The following is a 23,809-nucleotide window of genomic DNA, read 5'->3' as shown; positions in this document are numbered from 1 at the left end:
TTTAGAAAAACAGAAGCAGATGGCTACTAATACACATCATTCTGATCCAAAGCCAGGCTAAATTATAACCAAAGTCTTCTGTTTAAAAAGATGAAAGCATAGCATAGATCTTAGAAATTCTATTAGTGATTAAAGTTTAAACACTGAGAATTACATTTGGTCCACCATTTATAGCTGTCAAAAAGCAAAATCACAAATCTCTCATTTCCCAATTATCTAAAAGATTCACTTTCTTTTTATTTAAAAACAAAACCACCTAGAAACAATATAAACCAGAAAATAAAGTGGAAACGTCTATTTTTCAAAGAAACAAGACCATAACAAATAAAGTCTCAAAATGCCTCCAAAATTACCAAATATTTAGTTTGGGGTAATCCCTCTCCACCAATCTCCAATGGGTACAAGATGGTCAATTTAGACCTTGGCACCAAGAATTTTAATATACAATTCAAATAATTAAAGCAAACACTTGAGAAATCCTTGGTTCTTCACCAAATTCTAGATAAAATCATCTAGACAGAGAATTTTATACCCTACTGTGGAACTAGCATAAACCAGCAAACTCAACTATGACAGAGATCACCCTCTGGCCCCTCCTTGCCTTCTATACTTCTGTGTGTATAAAACTGCTTAAACTTTAGGCTTTCTAGAAATCTGTAATTCCTAGTCCAGTTTGTTTTGGAATCCAAAAGAAACCCCTTTTCCAGAACACTCAAAACCTCATGAGCAAGAGGACAGAGCACCTGTACCACCCTCTCAATCCCCCATGTAAAATTCACCAAGGAACTACATGTTAAAAAATCCTACTGCTGGGCACCGTGGCTCACGCCTATAATCCCAGCACTTTGGGAGGCCAAGGCAGGTGGATCACCTCAGGTCGGGAGTTCGAGACCAGCCTGACCAACATGGATAAAACCCGTCTCTACTAAAAATACAAAATTAGCTGGGCGTGATGGCACATGCCCGTAATCCCAGCTACTAGGGAGGCTGAGGCAAGAGAATCGCTTGAACCTGGGAGGTGGAGGTTGCGGTGAGCCAAGATAGCGCCATTGCACTCCAACCTGGGCAACAAGAGCGAAACTCTGTCTCAAAAAAAAAAAAAAAAGAGAAAAAAAGAAAAGAAAAAAAATCCTCTGAATAACCCTGTAAGGTATGCATTGTTTCTCCCATATTGTAGATGAGAAAAAATCATTGTCTCTCAAAATTTCTTAATTACCATACTACTAACACAGTCTTCTGGAAAAAAAATATATACTTACTTTCAGTTTTCCTCTATTAAATGCACATACAGAAACTTGATAAGCAGAGTGGCCCATGTCTACAAAAACTACATTTCTTGGTTTCTCTTCTAAGGCAGGAAGATCCTGCTTATAGATTCCATATGCAAGAGCAACTACAGAAGAAAAAACACAAAAATTAAACATAAGAACATCTAAGTAAATAAAATTCATTTAAGCAGGAAAAAAGAGGTTTTATATATAATGAATGCAACTACATGTGTTATGTTTTAGAAATCAAATTCTTCATAAGCACTGTATAATTTATTCAAGAAAAAGATTATCTTCCAAGAATTAAATACTGATATTCACTTAGACTTCCTTACAGTTGCCAATGGACTTTGGCATAATTTTCTCCAAGCCATTTCCCCCATTTTCCAAATATATTTTCCTGGATCTCTTCTACCCCTATGCTATGTTAACATCCCCACATGTTCTGTCCATGAGATGCTGCTTAATGTCCCATTCCTCTGACTCTACCAGTCCACAAGTCTAAGAGAAGACCAGTCTTTAACTCAAAGCACTGCTCCACACGCTAAGTGTGCTCCTTCCCCAACAAGCATGTGTTTAAATACCAAAATGCATGCTATAAAGGTACACAAAAAGCACTGGTCAGATTAATTCTTCACAAGTGACACAGTATCCAAAAACACCATGACCCCAGTGGTAAGCAAGAGCAGCAGTGCTGAAAGCAAAATAAAGAGCAAGAAACTCTGGGGTTTTAAAATTTCACAACCTTCAAGATTAACCAAGTCAAAAAAATAATCAACAGTCCTCCTTACCTGCAGTGGTTTCATTCATTAATCGCAAGCAATTAAGACCAGCAATCTGTGTTGCATCCATCACTGATCGTCTTTCTGCATCAGTATAGAAACAAGGAACCTCCAAAAAAAAAAAAAAAAAAAAAAAAGGATGTTTACTGTATTATAGATTCTAATTTTAGTTAGTAAAATCCAGGAACGCCATCAAATACCTACAGCAATTTATTCTGTATATGATCAAGAAAATATTTCAAACTAGTAGGGAAAAGTTAGAGTGTTTAGTAAGCAGTGTTAGGGTTAACATATAGCCATACCATTACCTTACATATACTCATTACATGGCAGACCAAAATACCAACAGCTAAAGTAGTGACAGCAGAGAAGAGTTAATATAAAGGCCAGAAACTGATATCCTTAGAAAACGCCTGCTTGCATGTTGGTCCTTGCCTGGCATCTAGGATCTTGATTCGCAAACAGTTCACTATATCAATAGAAAAAATTTCCCTAAATGATTAAGAGTGGTTCACTGTACCTAAACTGTTTATATAAACATGTAGCTTGTGCTGACTACCGGCTTTCCTTCTGGGAGTTGGAATTTTGGTTCATGCTAGGTATAGGGTACCAATGTGACTGACCCCTGATAAAAATCGTGGACTAGCCAGGCGTGGTGGCTCATGCCTGTAATCCCAGCACTTTGTGGGGCCAGGGCGGGTGGATCACCTGATGTCAGGAGTTTAAGACCAGCCTGGCCAACATGGTGAAACCCCATCTCTACAAAAAATACAAAAAAAAAAACACTAGCTGGGTGTGGTGGCACATGCCTGTAATCCCAGCTACTCCAAAGGCTGAGGCTTGAACCTGGGAGATGGAAGCTGCAGTGAGCCAAGATCATGCCACTGCACTCCAAGCTGGGAAACAAGAGCGAAACTCAGTCTCCAAAAAAAAAAAACAAAAAAAAACAGAAAAAAACCCTGGACCAGGCTCAGGTAGAACTCCTGCGGTAGAGGACATTTCACCCGTATTGTTACAACCTGTTGCTGGAGTTAAGCACATGCTGACTCTGGGAAGCTTGTGCCTGGTTTCCTCCAGACTCTGCCTCATGTGCCTTTTCCCTTTGTTGATTTTGCTTTGTATCCCTTCACTACAATAAATCTTAGCATGAGAATAGCTATATGCTAGGGCCTGTGAACCCTCCTAAGCAAATTACCAAAACTCAAGTGTGATCTTGAGGCCCCGCCCAAACATGACTCAACACTATCACCTTTTAACTTGATACCCAAAACTGGAAAAGACACTTAGGCATTCCAATATTTTACATAAATTTTACTCCCACACAGAGTGTTATGAAGGATCAAAGCTAGGGGCACTAGATGGAAGAATGGAAACAAATCTGGGAGACCAATGGAGAGCTGAGGAAAGGTAGGAAACATCTAAGAAATACAGGATCTGGTGTATCAGCCACTGGGGAATCAAGGTCACTGAATCTGAGCTTTTTAAAGGAACACAGAATTTTCATTCTTCTATAAAGAATAAAGCCTATCCCCAGAATGGTGTACACAACTATAATCCAATTCTTTCTGACAAATGTCAATTCTACTTTACAATAACCAAGGACCAAGGAATCCGCCAGGCAACAGACTCTGGGGTGAAAAAGCCACCTAACAGTCCTTGCTTTGCCAATCAATGCACCAACATTAAGACAAAAGAGGCCACGAAACTAAAGTATCAGGTAACAATTGCAGAATGAGGAGATACGATGGCAAAGCCAATGTAACCACACGTATTTCAACAGTCCCTAAGGATTCCACCATACTAAAGCACAAAGCTACAGTAGCCAGGCTTCCATCTTAACACGGATATGCAAAAGATAAAGTCAACTGCTGCCATGTCTTTGTTTTTTGGATAATTTTTTTGAGACAGGGTCTCACTCTGTTGTCCAGGCTAGAATGCAGTGGTGTGATCACAGCTCACTGCAGCCTCAAACTCCTGGGCTCGAATGAGCCTCCCAAGTAGCTGGGACTACAGGTGTGCACCACCATGCCCAGCTAATTTTTTGTTTGTTTGTTTTTGTTTTTGTTTTTGGTAAAGACAGGGATCTCATTGTGTCGCCCAGGCTGGTCTCAAACAATCTTCCTGCCCTGGCCTCCCACAGTGCTGGGATTAAACCACCATGCCCAGTCCTTGCCTTTGTCTTTAACGCTAGATATCAACAGCAAATACAAATAGAGAACAAGTGCCATTTACAATTAGAGGTATCCAACTAATTCAACAAATGAGTGGCTACCCTGTGCTATGCTAGGCGATGAAAAAAATCCAGGAAGAAGTGGGCAGGCTAAGATGAATGCACCTTGAAGTACAGAAGAGATTTAAACAGGCAGAATAACAAAAGAGGCCTGAGCAAAAGCTAAGCAGCAGAAGAGAGTAACAAAATGAAGACTAGTTTCATAAATTTTTTTTTCTTTGAAACAGAGTTTTGCTCTTGTCGCCCAGGCCGAAGTGCAATGGCAAGATCTCAGCTCACCGCAACCTCAGCCTCCTAGGTTGAAGTGATTCTCCTGCCTCAGCCTCCCGAGTAGCCGGGATTACAGGTGCCCACCACCACACCCAGCTAATTTTTGTATTTTTAGTAGAGACAGGGTTTCACCATGTTGGCCAGGCTGGTCTCGAACTCCTGACCTCAGGTGATCCACCCACCTTGGCCTCCCAAAGTGCTGGGATTACAGGCGTGAGCCACCGTGCCCAGCCTGACAAATTTTTTAAATAACCATTACAACCTGAGACAAAAAACAACTTTACTTGAAATTAGCAGCTTTCTTCTCTCTGCTTCTTCATGCAAATTCCCAATAACGTATAGGGATCAAACTCACCGAAACAACACAGTCAACTACAGGCTTCTTAAGAACACTTTCAGCTGTCTCCTTCAGTTTGGACAAAAGCATGGCAGTCACTTGCTCAGTGGTAAAATTTCTCTCTTCCTCCATATATGTCACCTGCAAGAAAACAACAAAGGGGCCTAGACTTATTATATTTCTTTCTTCATGTCCTAGCCCTAAAAGCTAAAATGAACAATGCTTCCCATTATCAATGCAACATTATCTCAAGAGGGGATTGAAAAAAAAAAGCTAGTTTTCGAAGTAATACCTTGAAGGTCACTTTTAGCTTCTTTTTTTATTTTTTTGGAGGCAGGGTCTCTCTCTCTGTCATTCTCTCTCTCTGGAGCGCAGTGGCATGATCACAGCTCACTGGAGACTTAACCTCCTGGGTTTAAGCAATCCTCCTGCCTCAGTCTCCCAAGTAGCAGGGAGCAAAAGCACGTTACCATACCTAGCTAATTTATTTTTTTCTTGTAGAGACAGGGTTCTTGCTTTGTTGCCGATGCTGGTCTCAAAACTCCTGGCTTCAAGCAATCCTCCTGCCTCGGCCTCCCAAAGTGCTGGGATTACAGGCATGAGCCACCACGCCTAGCCTATTTTAGCTTTCAACCAAACACGATACTTGGAGATGAAGGACCACAGTGTAAAACAACAAATCTTAAGAAAAGTTCCTTTGCAAAGACAAATCAGTGTAGCTCACCATGACCCACACTGTCCCTCCATAAAGAGGCTGCTGGTAGAAACTGTTTTACTATCTGACATACTATGTGTATTTTAATGTGTTTACTGTTTATTATCCATCTCCACAATTAGGATTCAATCTAATCTGAGGACATGCATTTGTCTGATTGTTCACTGCCATAGCTCCAGCACCTAGAACAGGATCTGGCACAATAAATACTGGTTGAATTAAATAATAAAAGATGGGCTAGGTGCAGTGGCTCACACCTGTAGTCCCAGCATTTTGGGAGGCTGAGGCAGGCAAATCACTTGAGGTCAGGAGTTCAAGACCAGCCTGACCAAAATGGTGAAACCCCATCTCTACTAAAAACACAAAAAATTAGCTGGGCATGATGGTCCGTGCCTATAATCCCAGCTACTAGGGAGACTGAAGCATGAGAATTGCTTGAACCCAGGAGGCAGAGGTTGCAGTAAACCTAGATCGTGCCACTGCACTCCAGCCTAGGCAACACAGTGAGATTGTCTCAAAAAAGAAAAAAAAATTAAAATAAGTAACAATAATGAATGAACAAAGCTTCAAGATAAAGCCCTATTCCAGATAAAAGTCTGCAACTTTGGTAACAGTTACGAATTTTAAATGTTGAAGACTGCCTAAAATAATCCCAACCCATCCTACATGCCCATATTCCCCAATTACAATCCAGAATAGAACATGTTGCTCTCTTCTTTTAGCTGCTGCCCTAACTCAGCTTGCGTGCCACCTTCTCACTCCCCAGCCCAACCACAATTTATTATGGTTTAGAATTGAACAGTTCTTACTTTACTGCATGATAAAGATGGAGAAATATCCCTCCTGGTGCCCTTTCTAAATTATCTCTTTCTTCCCTGCTATTTGCCTAATTCTGAGGTCAATTCCACCACTTTTAGACTTGCATCTACTTGTTTCCCAAATCTTCTTCCTAGTCTTTTTCTCCTTTGCTTCTTGCAATGCTTATGAATAAATCTGCCAATACCTATCCTATTTCTTTTATTTATTTCTTATTTCTAATAAATATTGCACATTTCTTCACCTCCCTTTTTAACCCCTTTGTCTCTCCTGTGCTTCAGCTTCATCTTTTACTATCCCATTCAAACTGTCCTTAACTACCACAGATATTTTAAGAAAACCCAGTCATCATTCTTTAGTTTTCAGAATTTTTCACTTCTAAATACAACTAAATTATCGGCTACACTGCAACAGCAGACTACCTTTTTCTCATGGTTCTCAACATTTCTTGGCTTTCCAGCCTGTTCTCCTGATTCTTGGCCTCCAAAACCAAATCTCTCCGTAAACTCACCTGCCTGGAAAGCCAATCACACCCCCACCCCCCGTCGTGGATTCCTCTTACTATCTCTGAGTGCAAGAAAGGCAAATGTGTCCACCCTATCCATCTCCCAGCCTCTTACCTCTTTTTCTGGGATCAGTTCACTGCATACTTCACAGAGACTCCACTAGATGTACCAGAGATAAAGACCAAACTCACTTTTCCCCAAAAGAACATCTCTTTCTAAATTAAGTCCTATCTCCAAGAGTATGTCCATCTATCTGCTAGTGACTTAAAACTGTGATTCCTGCCAGGCACGGTGGCTCACGCCTGTAATCCCAGCACTTTGGGAGGCCGAGGCATGCGAATCACAAGGTCAGGAGTTCGAGACCAACCTGGCCAACACAGTGAAACCCTGTCTCTACTAAAGATGCAAAAAACTACCCAGGCATGGTGGCACACGCCTATAATCACAGTTACTTGGTAGGGTGAGGCAGGAGAATCGCTTGAACCCAGGAGGCAGAGGTGGCAGTGAGCCAAGATCACACCATTGCCCGCCAGCCTGGGTGACAGGGCAAGAGTCCACCTCAAAAAAAAAAAAAAAAAAAAAAAAAAAAAACTGTGATTCCTTTGCCTGCTCTTCCAGAAGTCATTCCCTAAAATCATGCTAAAAAGCCCACTGCATCAGTGAGCAAAACAAGCAGCAATGGCCGTATTAACTTCAAACCATCACTACCCAGGCCTCCAACCCATATTAAGAGCACCACTCACGGCTCCCAACCAAAATCCATATCATTCAAAAAATGTCAAATAGTCTTTACTATAAAAAAGCTTTCCCTAATCATCTGTAAGCATTTTCATTACAATCTCACATCAGAAAGGTACAGATAGATATTGAACTGATAAAATATAATAATGCATTTTAATTATAAGGCATTAACCTGACAACCTTACCTTTATACCTGTTAATCCTGTAGGCAACTGCACAACATCATATGCAAGGTTAGATTTTTCTGCCTCCACAAATGGATCAGAGAATGCTCGGCCATGGAATCTTTTAAATCCTTGGACTGTGTTCTTTGCATTAGAAATTACCTAAGAGAAAGAATACCAAAGAGTGGAAAGACTACTACTAATTTTTTTTTTATTTCAACAGCCTCAGATTAAATTAGCAACATTTTAACTTTATAGAGTCTCCTTCTTGGTTTCGGTTTCTTCAGACCCTAAACTTTTCTAAATGGTGCCTACTAGCATGCGAAGTGAGGGAGGAGGGATTTGCATGGGTCCCAGAATGGCAGGGCTAAAAATAGAGCCCTGCTCTTCCTATATCCCATGAAGTCAGGTCATTACACTTGCATAAGTATTTTCTGTTCTTAAACTTCTAATAAACATTTACATAAAATAACTTTTAGCCTTTAAAAATTGCCCATAGTTTATGGTTGAAAGTTTCCAGGAACCAACTCAGCAATACATAAATTGATTTAGAAATTCTAGTTAAGGCCGGGTGTCATGGCTCACGCCTGTAATCCCAGCAGTTTGAAAGAGGCCAGGGCCTCATTTGAGGTCAGGAGTTCGAGACCAGCCTGACCAACATGGTGAAACGCTGTCTCTACTAAAAATACAAAAAATTAGCCGGGCATGGTGGTGCGCACCTGCAACCCCAGCTACTCAGGAGGCTGAGGCATGAGAATCATTTGAACCTGGGAGGTGGAGGTTGCGCTGATAGGGCAACTGCATCCTCAAAAAAAAAAAAAAAAAAAGAAAAGAAAAAAATTCCAGTGAAACAAATTTCTCATAAAGGGGAAAAAAAATCATACTAAGTACACAAAAATGAACACAAAAGGATATTGGGAGAGTATAATCTGTAATAGCAGATGCCTAGAAACAGCCTAAATGGTTAATAACAGGGAAATGCTTAAATAAATTATGGGATATTCATACAATGAAATATCAACAGGTAAAAGTTTTCAGAAGGTGGTAAGACAAAGTCTATAAGATTTTTGGATAATGGTTGAACAGGTGACTTTCAAATTCCTTACACTTTTTTATCTATGTTTTCTAATTCCTCTAGAATAAACTATCACAATTTATGAGGGGAAAATGCTGACAAAAACATTCAAAAAATTCCAGAATGACCTTCTGCTTAAGATTTACAGGCTCCTCTTCCCAATGCAGGAGATGTAGTAAGCTCCTTTATCAACTAGATGAAAGGAACACACAGAAGTCCTTTTGTGAAACAGATGAGGCCTCCCAAATCATGCCTTCCTCCAGTAAGCTGCCAAACAGAAACTCTGTAACACAATAACTGTATCAACCTAGAACTGGGCAGCCAGTTTAGTATAGTAACTGTTTCTCAATCATGAAAAGCAGGTTTAAAAAACAGGAGCGATTTGCTCAAATTTTAGAAGGAAGAGATTTCAAAATGGCCCAATATTTTCTACCTGCTGTCTCCTAAAAGATCTTGAACACTGTGAAAATGAACCATAAAACATCCAACTTAATTAAAAACCAATTGGCCAAACACCACTTTTTTAGGCTAATAAATTTTAGGCCCTGCCCCATTCAAAAACAGATTCACCCTATAGGGATTGCTCCAGGCTGAACCATAAGAAGGTCAAACATGCAACTCCTTAATTTTACAGATATCTCAGACACTTAGAATAACAGAACTCTTGGGGTTCTGCTGCTCTGGTTATTCAGAAACCAGCAACTACGTCAGGTTCCTGGTTTACCGAGTAAACTAACAGCAAGTCCTTTAATGTATTTCTAGAGGTATGCTTTCCTTCCTTGAGAAACTTGTTTAACAAGATCAACACTTACCTTATATATGAGTAAGATGAAAGGCCCAACAAGACAGACTTAAGGAGCATGTAAAATATCAAGGAACAAGCAAGCCTTGCTTAACAAGATCTGGACAAAACACACCCTGGTAGTTTGCATTAAACAGATTATACTGCTAATGCTATTTTAAGGCTATGTGCTTCTCACTGAAGCAGTGGTTCCTGGGTATCTGCAGGGGACTGATTCCAGGGCACCCCCTGAATTAGACCAAAATCCACAGATGCTCAAGGCCCTTATACAAAATGACATAGTATTGGCCTATAACCTACGCACATCCTCCTGTATACTTGAAGTTGTCTCTATATTACTTGTAACACCTAATACAATGTAAATGCTATGTAAGTAGTTGTTACACTGGATTGTTTTTATTTGTATTTTTTATTGTTCCAGTGTTGTATTTTTTCCCAAAAATATTTTTGATCCACAGTTGTTTGAATCTACAGATGCAGAACCCATGGAATTCTGAGGGCTGACTGTACATGAGAACAGAGAAGAGGTCTGTATCTGTCAGTTGTATACCCAGGGCCTACTAGTGCTAGGCACATAATGGGCATTCAACTACTTGCTGAACACATGGATGAAGAGGAGAAATAAGTCATTTTAGGAAAAAAATGAAACTTTACCTGGCTTTTAGCCGCTGCTCCAATTGAACGATTCTTAGGACCAAAAGAAATGCAAGCCCTAGAAGACAAAAAACACACTTAAGAATTAAATCTTACTGCAATAATAAATCCAAAAGCACAGCAGGCAAGATCTGAGTGTCAGCTAAAATGCCATATATTTTAATGGTACAAATCTATGATTTTAACCTTTCTATTGAGTAAATCTGTCCATGGAACGGGTTGCCTCTTACAACTGAGTCCTGTCATTTACATGCTGGAGCACAGATCTGATGTGATAACTACCTGTCTAGAATACTAGAGAGGTGGGCTAGACAGTCTCTATCATCCTCTAATTATTTTTCAAGTCTCCTGTTCAAAATCCCAGTATAAAATAATGTACCCTCACGTCAATGTATCAATTAACATTTTTAAGACAGCTCACAACTTCACCAAGAATATAGTCTACAAACCCTGAAAACAACTCTCGCCCTATTAAATAAGTAAAAAAGTAATTTTTCTACAACTAGTTTCCAGGCACTCAATTTTTTTTTTTTTTCAAGAGTCTCACTCTGTTGCCTAGGCAAGACTGCAGTGGCCCTATCTCAGCTCACTGCAACCTCTGCCTCCCAGGTTCAAGTGATTTTCATCCCTCAGCCTCCCAAATAGCTGGGATTACAGGCATGCACCATCACGCCCAGCTAATTTTTGTATTTTTAGTAGCAACAGGGTTTCACCATGTTGGTCAGGCTGGTCTCGAACTCCTGACCTCAGATGATTCACCCACCTTGGACTCCCAAAATGCTGACATTATAGGCATGAGCCACCGCACCTGGCCAGGACTCAGAATTTCTGACAAGGAACTTTAACCCCACTTCTGAACATTCTTCTAAATCACCAATTCATACACTATCTCCTGATTTAATCCATTTACTGCTTCTTTTAGAGAGGCAAAACTGAAACCTGCTTGAAGGTTAAATAAAAACTCTGTGCTTATGCTTAAAAAGTGCAGTGGCTCACGCCTGTAATCCCAGCACTTTGGCAGGCTGAAGCAGGCGGATCACCTGAGGTCAGGAGTTGGAGACCAGCCAGGCCAACATGGTGAAACCCTGTCTCTACTAAAAATACAAAAAGTAGCTGGGCGTGGTGGCATGTGTCTGTAATCCCACCTACTCAGGAGGCTGAGGCAGGAGAATTGCTTGAACCAAGGAGTCGGAGGTTGCAGTGAGCCGAGATCGTGCCACTGCACTCCAGCCTGGCAACAGAGCAAGACCCTGTCTCAAAAACAAAACAAACAAACAAAAAAGGGCATTAATAAGTATAAGTAAATTTTGGCCGAGCGTGGTGGCTCAAGCCTGTAATTCCAGCACTTTGGGGGGCCAAGGAGGGCAGATCACCTGAGGTCTGGAGTTCGAGACCAGCCACGCCAACATGATGAAACCCCGTCTCTACTAAAAATACAAAAAAATTAGCTGGGCGTGGTGGCAGGGGCCTATAATCCCAGCTACTCGGGAGGCTGAGGCAGGAGAATCACTTGAACCTGGGAGACGGAGGTTGCAGTGAGCCAAGATCGCGCCATTGCCCTCCAGCCTGGGCAACAACAGCGAGACTCCGTCTCAAAAACAAAACAAAAAAGAGTAAATTTGGCTGGGCGCAGTGGCTCAAGCCTGTAATCCCAACATTTTGGGAGGCCAAAGCAAGTGGATCACTTGAGTCCAGGAATTCAAGACCAGCCTGGGCAGCATGGCGAAACCCTATCTCTATTAAAAAAAAAAAAAAAAAATTAGCTGGGCATGGTGGTGAGCACCTGTAATCCCAGCTATGGAGGAAGTCATGGGGTGGGGGTGGCTGAGGCAGGAGGATCACCTGAACCCAGGAGGCTGAGGCTGCAGTAAAGCTGTGATCATGCTATTGCACTCCAGCCTGGGGAACAGAGCAAGCGAGACCCTGTCTCAAAAAAAAAAAAAAAAAAAAAGATAGTAAATAAATGTATCCAGGGTCATGCAACCTGAAAGCAATGAAGTCAGGACTCTCGGTGATGTCTGAAGCTTTGACTCTCATCCTCCCTGAACTCCTAATTCTTCCAAGTCAACAGAGTAAATAAGAGCTCTGGAACCATACGGCCTTGGTCCAAATCCGACTAAATTAGATGAACTATTGATTTAGTAGAAACATAAACTTAAGAGCCCTGTAGAAACTGGCAGAATGCTGGGCCTCCCTGGGCTTCAGTGGTCCTTTACAACCAATGGCTAAGAACCCCTGTGAGCCAATCTCCCAGGGCAGCCACAGGAAGCCATGACTTCTATTAAATGACAGGAAGAACAAACATGGTACACCCTAGGACCTCACCAGAATTCCTCCAAATCCTAAGCTTTTGGGCCTAGAAAGTGCTGGGAGTAGCCCCTCAAAAGCAAAGGTGTCAAGCTCAGCCTTTCTGCAACTTTGTCACCAATCCCTAAAACAAATAAAATCTCTGTTTTAGACACTAGATGCAAATAAATAAAAAAAAATCCTCAGTACCACGTAAATGTCTCTCCTCTCAAAGCCCATATTACCCTTTAGGAAATCGCCCAAGGCAATCTTACCCACTTCCTCCACCTCAAAAAGGCTGCCTAGCATAAGCCTAATAATTGGCACACCTCCATCTTTCTAAATACCACCAGATCTAAATTTCTAAGGTATATCCCACCATGACCCCAATCACAACATAACTAAAAGGCAATGTTACTCATCTTCCATTGTTTCCTGCAGCCCTTTTTCAAACCTTTATCTCCTCAAAACAATTACAATTCCCAACTTTCCTGCAAATCCTGCTGAAGGGTTAATTTCCTATTCTACATCAGTAACTTTGAAACTGTCTTGCTTCTAATTGCCTTCCAAACAAAACCAACTACCAACAAATAAAACCTATATTCCTTAATATGGAACCTAAGGCCTCTCCCAACCCAATCCCATTTTCCAGCTGTATTTCATCCACACAATCAACACAAGTTGAATAAAGCATCCCAATCTTCCTGCTTTGCTTATGTCACTTTTGACATCTGAAATGCCCAGTACCGTCACGTATTCTCTAGAAATTCCACCTATTTTGTCTGTAAAGCCTTCTCAACTCACCCCAACCCCCAAATAAAAAGTAATCGTTTACCGGGCACAGTGGCTTATATCTGTAATCCCAGCATTTAGGGAGGCCAAGGCAGGCAGATCACCTGAGGTCAGGAATTCAAGATCAGCCTGGCCAACATGGCGAAACTCTATCTCTACTAAAAATACAAAACAAAAAACAAAAAAATTAGCCAGGCGTGGTGGCACACGCCTGTAGTCCCAGCTACTCAGGAGGCTGAGGCCCCAGAATCGCTTGAACCCAGGATGTGGAGGTTGTAGTAAGCCAAGATCGAGCCACTGCACTCCAGCCTGGGCAAGAGAGCAAGACTCAGTCGGGTGGGGGGGAAGGGTAGTAATCCTTTTTACCTCTTAAAACTGATTGGACTTGGTTTAATTTCTACTTAACACCAACCACAAACCGAATTACATTATCAATGCTAACACATTTATTTCTCTTGCTAAAACAATGATTTATAAGCCGTAAGTCACAACCCATGTGTGGGTCTAAAATCAATCAGGGATTGGAAGAAGTCACGAACAGCAACTTAAATAGAAAACACGGCCAGGCGCGGTGGCTCACGCCTGTAATCCCAGCACTTTGGGAGGCCGAGGCAGGTGGATAACGAGGTCAGGAAATCGAGACCATCCTGGAACACAGTGAAACCCCGTCTCTACTAAAAATACAAAAAATTAGCCAGGTGTGGTGGAGGGTGCCTATAGTCCCAGCTACTTGGGAGGCTGAGGCAGGAGAATGGCATGAACCCAGGAGGTGGAGCTTGCAGTGAGCAGAGATCACATCACTGCACTCCAGCCTAGGTGACAGGGCAACACTCCATCTCAAAAAAAAAAAAAAAGAAAACACATGTATACATTGCATGTGAAAGTACTATTGTTTAATGAAGCTTTTCAGTTGTGTGTGTGCACGTACCAAGTCTTAATGAAAAATGTAAAATCTGAGGTCTTCAGTTACAGATACATGCTGTCTAATGAAGTAGCCACTAGCCACATGTGGCTATTTAAATTTAAATTATTTAAAATTAAATAAAATTTAAAACTCAGTTCTTGCAGTCAAGGTTGCAGTGAGCTATAATCATGCCACTGCACTCCAGCCTGAGTGACAGAGTGAGACCCTGTCTCAAAAAAAAAAAAAAAAAAAGTCCTGTTTCACCTACTGTAACTGAAATCCAGTCAGCTACCTTTAAAATTATCTACTGATGTGAGATTAAAAAAAAAGTTCTACTTCCATTAAAAAATGACAACCGAAAACAGAATATGATCAATTTGCTGAATTGGGTCAGTATGTAAAACAGCACCAGGCACGCTGGCTCAGGCCTGTAATCCCAACACTTTGAGAGGCCGAGGCGGGCAGATCATCTGAGGTCAGGAGTTTCAGACCAGCCTGGACAACACGGTGAAATCCATCTCTACTAAAAATACAAAAATCAGCCAGGCATGGTGGCGTGCGCCTGTAATCCCAGCTACTCAGGAGGCTGAGGCAGAAGAGTCACTTGAACCCGGGAGGCAGAGATTGCAGTGAGCCGAGATTGCACCACTGCGTTCCAGCCTGGGCGACAGAACGAACTCCGTCGCAAAAAAAAAAAAAAGGAAACAGCACAAATTGAAGGATTTTGAAAACTAAAAGCTTACATAAACAAACCTAATATTTAAATGAGATGATACTCAAAAAGATTAACTTGAATATTAGCGCTAGCACTAGAACCTAGGTCAATGCTTTTTGGTACAAGTTTACTGTAGAAAATTAGAAAACAGACAAGTATGAAGAAAAAAATAAAAATTATATATACTTCCACAACCCTCCCCCCACCATAGAGGGCCACTATTAACATTTAGGTAAATACTCCTATGTAATCCTAATATATCTAGTAAGTCCTAAAAAAAAAAAAGTAAAACTGATATACCACAATCAGTTTGCTTCTCCTCAACAAATGCTCGGAAAAGTCTTCAATGGCTGAATTATTGAGGATTTTGACATGGAATAAGCAAGACAAGAATATTTAAAGGAAATATATCTACTACTTTCCAGTCAACAAGAACTTTCAAATCTTGCACTATCTACATCCCTGATCCCTATCCATGGCAGGAATCCTCTCTCATCCAAGCAGGTCAAGCTCCCTTGTTTCATAGTTCTCATTACAGAGCCTTCTGGTGCCAGGTGGTGTGCTAAGCATCCTACACTTGATAATCCTAAATTCTCTGAGAAATGGGGTTAGTATAGAGGAAGAGCTGACTCAAGTCAAGTCAATGTGCCCAGAAACGTATTAGAGTCTGTAATTCAAAATTAGGACCGTCAGACTCCAAACCCCACGTATACACACATTTTGGATTTTTTTTCTGGTTTTGAGACAGAGTCTCTCACTCTGTCACCCAGGCTGGAATGCAGTGGCTCGAAATCTGCTCACTGCAACCTCTGCCTCCCAGGCTCAAGCAATCCTCCTACCTCAGCCTCCCAAGAAGCTGGGACTATAGGTGCGTACCACCATGCCCAGCTAATTTTTTTTTTTTTTTTTTGAGACGAAGTCTCACTCTTGTCACCCAGGCTGGAGGCAATGGCATAATCTCGGCTCACTGCAACCTCTGCCTCCCGGGTTCAAGTGATTCTCCTGCCTCAGCCTCCCAAGTAGCTGGGATTACAGGCACCTGCCACCACACCCAGCTAATTTTTTTATTTTTAGTAGAGACAGGGTTTCCCCATCTTGGCCAGGCTGGTCTCAAACTCCTGACCTCAGGCGATCCGCCCGCCTCGGCCTCCTGAAGTGCTGGGATTACAGGCACGAGCCACCACACCCAGCCTATTTTATTATTATATTATTATTATTACTATTTTTGAGACGCAGTCTCACTCTGTCACCCAGGCTGGAGTGCAGTGGCACCATCTCGGCTCACTGCAACCTCTGCCTCCTGGATTCAAGCAATTCTCCTGCCTCAGCCTCCTGAGGAGCTGGGATTACAGGCGCGTGCCACTACACCCAGCTAATTTTTGTGTCTTTAGTAGAGGCAGGGTTTCATCATACTGGCCAGGCTGGTCTCAAACTCCTGACCTCAGGGGATCCACCCACCTCGGCCTCCGAAAGTGCTGGGATTACAGGCGTGAGCCACCACACCCGGCCAATTTTTGTACTTTTTGTAGAGATGGGGTTTCGCCACGTTGTCCAGGCTAGTACCGAACTCCTCAGCTCAAGTGATCCCCCGACCCCGGCCTCCCAAAGTGCTGGGATTACAGATGTAAGCCACCACAGCCGGCCCTATTTTGTTTTGGTTTTGTTTTTGGGGTTTTGAGATGGAGTTTCACTCCTGTTGGCCAGGCTGGAGTGCAATGGCATGACCTCAGCTCACTGCAACCTCCACCTCCCGAATTCAAGCAATTCTCATGCCTCAGCCTCTTGAGTGGCTGGGATTACAGGCATGCACCACCACACCCAGCTAATTTTGTATTTTTTAGTAGAGACAAGGTTTCACTGGGTTGGCCAGGCTGGTCTCAAACTCCTGACTTCAGGTGACCCGCCCACCTCAGCCTCTTCAAGTGCTGAGATTACAGGCATGAGCCACTGTGCCCAGCCCCGTTATGTTTTTTAAGAGACGGTTCTCACTCTGTCACCCAGGCTTGGAGTGTAGTACTCAATCACGGCTCACTGCAGCCTTGATCACTGACCTCAAGTGATCCTCCCACCTCAGTTTCCCAAGTAGCTGGCATGCCACCACAGCCTGCTAATGTTTTAAATTTTTTATAGAGACAGAGTCTTGCTATATTGCCCAGGCTGGTCTCACACTCCTAACTTCAAGCAATCCTCCTGCCTCGGCCTCCCAAAGTGCTGGGATAACAGGCATGAGCCACCACAGCCAGCCTTAATTCATTCCTACTTCTATCCTTCACTCAAACTATCTGAATCCTTTATTCCATGTATTACCTAATCCTATTAGTTCAAGTCTCACTCCAGCCTTTCCTCATCAGTTTAGCCTCCACTGCTTACATCTCCTTTGAACATGATATTTTAGGTCTGTATCACACAGCCTTGTCCATAATTGGACTCATTCTATTTACTGCTGCTTACGTTATTCATATTTTAACTACATTGATTACAACTAGACAGCAGGAATCTCTATCTTACACTTCCTCTATACTACACACAATGCCAAGTCAATGCTGCTTAATCCATAAGAAGTACTCACACATTTGCTGCTTGACTGACATTGCTTTTCCTCCATTCCAAATTGCAGGGAGTTAATTCAAATCAAGTTTAAGATCCCTCTGTTCTAATCTTTAAGTCCTAGAAATTACTTCCTTTTTCAGCCAGACAATATCACTATTTTCCTTTCTTAAAAGAGACTACTGACCAAATATTTATGCACATTCTGAGAGGATATTATGAACAGCTGCAATTGGCATAGGTCCTTTAAAAGGCATAGTTTCATTTTTATAAGTGTATGCATAGCTAGGCGCGGTAGCATGCACTTGTAGTCCCAGCTATTCGGGAGGCTGAGGCACCAGAACTGCTTGAGCCTGAGAGGCGGAGGTTGCAGTGAGCCAAGATTGCACCACTGCACTCCAGCCTGAGCAAGAGTGGGACATTGTCTCAAAAAAAAAAAAGGTATGCAGAACTACTCTCAGGATATTACAATAGCCGTTGCTCTAATTCACTTTCTTCAACAATAGGAGAAAAAGAGCTTTTCAGAGAAACCACAATAATTAGACTATCAAATACAACTGATACGCAAAACTGGAATGGAAATAGAGACATTAATCAGAGCACTCTCTGGTTACTGCATTAGCCATGGACTAGAAAGTACCAAAAAGAGCTGATACCCAACAGACCAAACAACTCATACTTTAGATTTGCTGTTCCTAAAAACACAGCAAATTCCTCAGTAATTAACCTTTGCACTTTAAAAGTACACAGATGTAGAACCCAAAAGGTAAACTTCCATAGATTTCATCTTACTGTCCTAATCTCATAAAAAATTAATAAAAAATACAAAAAGTAATAGTATTATTAGCAAATACTTTGGCAGTATTTACTGAATCCCAGGCATTATTCTGAGCACTATGGCAAAAAAAAAAGGTATGAGTTATAGTTTTAACTCATTGTAATTCTTATAATCTCCAATGAAGTACAGAAATCACATCTGTTCCTACTGCAAATTAATCCCTTATATTTGTGTAAAGAATTCTGGCAATACTACTGAAACTTTAAGTATATACAGTATATCCCTTACCCTAGCAACTTCACCTCTGGAAATCTATACAACAAAAATAAAAGCATTAACATTATAACATAAATATGTAAGGCTACTTATTGAAGAACTATTTGTAACATCGAAAAGTTAGAAATAACCTGTTTGAAGAAAATGTGTTAGAGCCATAATAAAGAATTTTACAGGCCGGGCGCGGTGGCTCACACCTGTATTCCCAGCACTTTGGGAGGTCTAGGCGGGTGGATCATTTGAGGCCAGGAGTTTGAGACCATCCTGGCCAACATGGCGAAACCACGTCTATCTAAAAATACAAAAATTAGCCGCGTGTACACACATGACCGCAACAATGCACTCCAGCCTGGGTGACAGAGCCAGACTCCGTCTCAAAAAATAATCTTCCCACCGCACCTAGGTAAAAATCATTATTATTATTTACAAGGCTCTGCCTAATTCCTCAGATTCATCTCACAGCATTCTCTCAAGCAGCTGAAAGAGTCGTGGCTGCTCTTCAATCTATCAAGGATGCAGCTCTTCTTGCTCAGGTCTTTCCCACTTGCTGTTCCTTTTGCCTGGAACAACTCTTCCTCAAACCTACTGTGACCTCCAAGGTAAACTCCTACTCATCCTCAGGTCTCAGATGGTATTTCTTTCAAAGCACCTTCTACCCAACTTATTTTTGAGACAGAGTCTCGCTCTGTCACCCAGGTTGGAGTGCAGTGCATGATTCCGGCTCACTGCAACCTCCACCTACCGGGTTCAAGCGATTCTCCTGCCTCAGCCTCCAGAGTAGCTGGGACCACAGGCGCCTGCCACCGCACCCAGCTAATTTTTGTATTTTTAGTAGAGACAGGGTTCCACCATGTTGGCCAGGCTGGTTGCGAACTCCTGACCTCAAGCGATCCTCCTACCTCGGCCTCCCAGAGTGCTGGGATTACAGGCATGAGCTATTGTGCCAGGTCCTTCCATCCAATTTAAATTAGACCCGCTTATTCTACACTCTCACTGTATTCTGTACTTTTCCACCTTGCCCTTTACCACAGTTAGTAATTACTATATATTTTTGTTTAGTATTTGGTTTAATCCACCAGCCATGTCCATAATGGCATGACCTTATTTGTTCACCATAGTACCTCCAGTGCTTAGAAAAATGGCTACCACATCAGAGGCACTCAACATCTGATAAAATGAAGGAAGCCTAAATTGGGTGGAAAATCAAGGGTCTCTTCTGGATGAGACTCCACTGGCTCCTCAAAAACCTAATCCAGATTGTTACACCCACAATCTGAAACGAGGTACTTCCACCATCAAAAACCCTCTAAGACTTGCATCTCATTTCCACTCTCACGTTAAAACAAACCCACAACATGCAGTCTTTTTGTACGTATGAGCTCCAAATCCATCCCTCCATAACCGCTACCAAAAAAAAAAAAAAAAAAAACTTCCTGCTACCATTTTCTATTTAGCCCAAGACTCCAAAACAGAGTAATAAAAGTGAATCAAAATCATACAGTTCAGAAATTACTTGAAATGTATGGCATGCCTGTAAGTTAATGAAAACTATGAAGGAAAATATAAAGAAAACATGTAAGGAAAATTATTTAAATGGAATTTTCTTATCACAATTCCATGGTGTATGGGGTCATATATCACAATGTCTTTGAGGCAAATTTTTTATCTGAAACAACTCAGTTTCAAATAGAATTCATGGTATAATTGTTACAGCTATTGTCTTTCTAAAAGAAAAACAGGAGCATGTGATAATAATCTAAAAGAAAGGATAGAAACACTGTTCTTCCCAATACTTGGGATTCTCTTCCTGTGCGCTCTTTGGAGCTAAAGTGTGTTCAATCACAAGGCAGGAAAGGACCAAAACAATTAACTCAGCGCTTTAACCTTTTCCGTTCCTTAGGGGAGACATTTTATAGACCAAGAAAACACGGATCCAAAGATATTCTCAAATAAATACTAAAATGCTTAAAAACAAACTTTAATGCTTAAAAAAAAAACTTCATGGCACAATACACTTCCCTGGAGATGCCAAGTTAGACTACCCATTGTTAAAAAGTACAAATAGGGAAAATACACTGCTAAAGGGCACAGGGCTTTGGGGGAGTGATGAAAATGTTCTAAAACTGATTACAGTAATGGTTGCACTGTTTCGTGACTACACTAAAAACAATCACTTCAACTGGTTAAATTGTATAGTATATGAATTAAACCTTAATAAAGCTGTGCCGGGTGCGGTGGCTCACGCCTGTAATCCCAGCACTTTGGAAGGCCTAGGCAGGCAGATCACTTGAGGTCAAGAGTTCGAGCCCACCCTGGCCAACATGGTTGAAACCCTGTCTCTACTAAAAAAGACAAAAATTAGCCGGGCGTGGTGGCGCACACCTGTAATCCCAGCTACTGGGGAGGCTGACGCAGGAGAATAGCTTGAACCCAGGAGGCGGAGGCTGCAGTGAGCCGAGATTATGCCAATGCACTCCAGCGTAGGGAACAGAGTGAGACTCCTTTTCAAAAAAAAAAAAAACCTTAATAGGACTGTTAACAAGACTAAACTCAGCAAAAGGACAGCAAACTATAGTTTTGGCTTCTGGGATGAGTTTTCAGGGGAAGCACCTGGGTTAGGAGGTGCGGGGTGCAGAAATTCGACAAGTGGAAAGGAAATGTGAGACTTCTGAACAATCTAGTTTGGCTGAAACCTGCTGAAGAAATGTGACAAAAATTGAGGGTGAAAATAATGGACCTTAGAATTGAGCCCCTGGGGCCGGGCACTGTGACTCACGCCTATAATCCTAGCACTTTGGGAGGCCGAGGCGGAAGGATCACTTGAGGTCAGGAGTTCAAGACCAGCCTGGGCAACTCGACAACACCCCATCTCTACTAAAAATACAAAATTTAGCCGGGCATGGTAGCACGCGCCTGTAATCCCAGCTCCTGAGGAGGCTGAGGCAGGAGAATCGCATGAACCCCCGAGGCCGAGGTTGCAATGAGCTGAGATCATGCCACTGCACTCCAGCCTGGGGCAACACAGCGAGACTCCATCTCAATCAATCAATAACAAGTGAACCCCTGGGCAGGGCACGGTGGTTCATGTCTGTAATCCCAGCACTCCGGAAGGCCGAGACTGGAGGACTGCTTGAGTCCAGGAGTTCGAGACCAGCCTGAGTGACATAGTGAAACCCGATTTCTACTAAAAATAAATAAAATTAGCCAAGCATGGTGGCGCACGCCTGCAACGCCAGCTACTTAGGAGGCTGAGGTGGGAGAATCACCTGAGCCAGGAGCCAGGGAGGTCGAGGCTGCAGTGAACCAAGATCGCACCACTGCACTCTAGCCTGGGCAGCCAGAGCGAGACCCTGTCTCAAAAAAGAAAAAGAAAAAAAAAAAAGAATTGAGACCCTAAATGGCAAATAATACAGAACTTCTTACAAGATTTTGTCTAAGAACATGACAATGGATTAAAATGTATCTACATGTATTCAAAAGGCAGACTGTTTTACTGTAACCAATGAAAGACCTGAGTGACTCACCATTTTTTAGAGCTGTGTCTATGCTGGTCCCAAAACTTACTATGGGTTCTAGAAGTCAAGGCGGGTACTTGAGCCACTAACAATTTTGGCCAACACACTGGTTAGAATGCATTACCGTTAAAGTGCAACCCTATTGAGGGGTTAACGCGCACAAAACAGAGAATGACTCAATATAATACAATATCCCGAAATAATGTGGAAAACAAAAGCGATTGCAAAGTTATCATAAGAGCACCGATTTTATTAAATTCCTATCCGTGCCACCCCAATCTCAAGATCCCGAGTCCATCCGGAACCCGAGCCTGAGGCTGCTCCAGCTCGCTCTCTTCCGGGCGCTGCCCCGCCCCCACTCACGTGGGACGCTGACCGCTCCACGGTCTCGCGGCTGGCAAGCCCCAGAACCCGTTCAATTCAACTATTATTAAGCGTCTGCTGTGTGCAAAGTTCTGAGCTTTCTGTTGGACTCAAAAGACTCAGTACGACCTGGGCCTGGTCTCTGCCCTCCAGAAAAGGACCGCGATCCGTTTACATCCTAGGCCTGCAGTCCTTCCAGTTCCTACCCGTGCCCTCCGCTGGTCCGAGTACCGGCCAGAAGCCTTCCTTCGGCCGACGGGCCACCAGGGAAAAGGCCCTCGCGCTTAGCACACACCCACGCTCATGGTGGGTCGCGGCCCCTAGTGTCCTAGTACCTACTGGGGGTCTCTGACCCACCGGGACCTCGGCTTGGAACGGAGGCGACTCCTCGGCCCGCGTTCCCCAAGCAGCGAGGGTCCCAGACTGGAACAAGCATTAGCTCCTCACCCCAGTGCACGCGGCCGGCCCGGCCCACACTTACGGCGTGCAGCGGTCGCTATACTCATTAGCGATAGTCTCGATGCCGCCGGCGCGGGCCACAGCGACGTAGCAGCTCTGGAAGCCCAGGTCTATGCCCACCACCGACATGGCGCCGGCTACTGCTCGGGCTCGGGCTCGGGCCCGGGTCCGGCCACCGAGACAGGACACAGACCCCCGGCGGGGCTAGCGCGTGGAAAACAGGCCTCTTGGGACGAGGCTACTGAGGGGCGTGCGGTGTCCACGCGAGCGCCTAAATCCTTCCAGTGGGGACTGCCACCCAGAGCGCTGCTCAGGCCGGCTCCGGCTCAGTGGCCGCAGAGGAGGCGCCGGTAGCGGGGGCGGAGAAGATCTCGAAAGATCTCGTTGCGACGAGAGCTGAGCCGCAGCACGAGAGCTACGAAAGAACGGAATGTTCTCGCGATATCCCGGCTCAGGCGATTTCCCCCCCCTTCAGGCCCCGCCCCCAGTACGTATGAATACGTCACGTCCTGGCTTGAGACCCTGGGAAAGGACTGGGTGGCTGGCTGAAAGACGGCTGGGAAGCGCGTTTGACGAACCGAGCCTGCGCATGGAACCTGTGGCGCTGCACAGCTGCATGGAGATGTGGAGCACCTCCCTTTACCGTAGAAAGTAGGCGAGCCAGCTCGAGGCACTATACTGAGGAAGCGGTGCGGCTTACTTCCGCCGTTTTTCTGAATATCAAAGAAACTTCCGGTAGTGGGGTGTCTTGCATTCCACCGTGTCGGTCCCCCAGAATGAGACGCAAGCTGATCTGCAGATCCCCCAGGGTGCT

At 43.2% G+C, this 23,809-nt stretch overlaps 1 protein-coding gene across 2 annotated transcripts in view; it reads right to left on the bottom strand.

The window, feature by feature from the left end:
- Nucleotides 1-23,432, bottom strand: part of HSPA4 (heat shock protein family A (Hsp70) member 4) — a 54,425-nt gene extending 30,993 nt beyond the window's left edge. Inside the window, 6 exon segments of one of the 2 annotated variants that reach the window (NM_001131557.1) lie at nt 1,260-1,393; nt 2,060-2,159; nt 4,906-5,028; nt 7,851-7,991; nt 10,361-10,418; nt 23,018-23,432. In NM_001131557.1, coding sequence (NP_001125029.1) covers nt 1,260-1,393; nt 2,060-2,159; nt 4,906-5,028; nt 7,851-7,991; nt 10,361-10,418; nt 23,018-23,124 — 663 coding nt within the window. In that variant the 5' untranslated portion in view covers nt 23,125-23,432. 2 annotated transcript variants of the gene reach the window in all.
- Nucleotides 23,433-23,809: the final 377 nt, after the last annotated feature.

The sequence above is a fragment of the Pongo abelii genome, chromosome 4 (assembly GCF_028885655.2).
Source record: "Pongo abelii isolate AG06213 chromosome 4, NHGRI_mPonAbe1-v2.0_pri, whole genome shotgun sequence".
Taxonomy (NCBI): domain Eukaryota; kingdom Metazoa; phylum Chordata; class Mammalia; order Primates; family Hominidae; genus Pongo; species Pongo abelii.
Note: the sequence above shows the minus strand (reverse complement) of the source record. Positions and strands in the feature narration are given on the sequence as shown.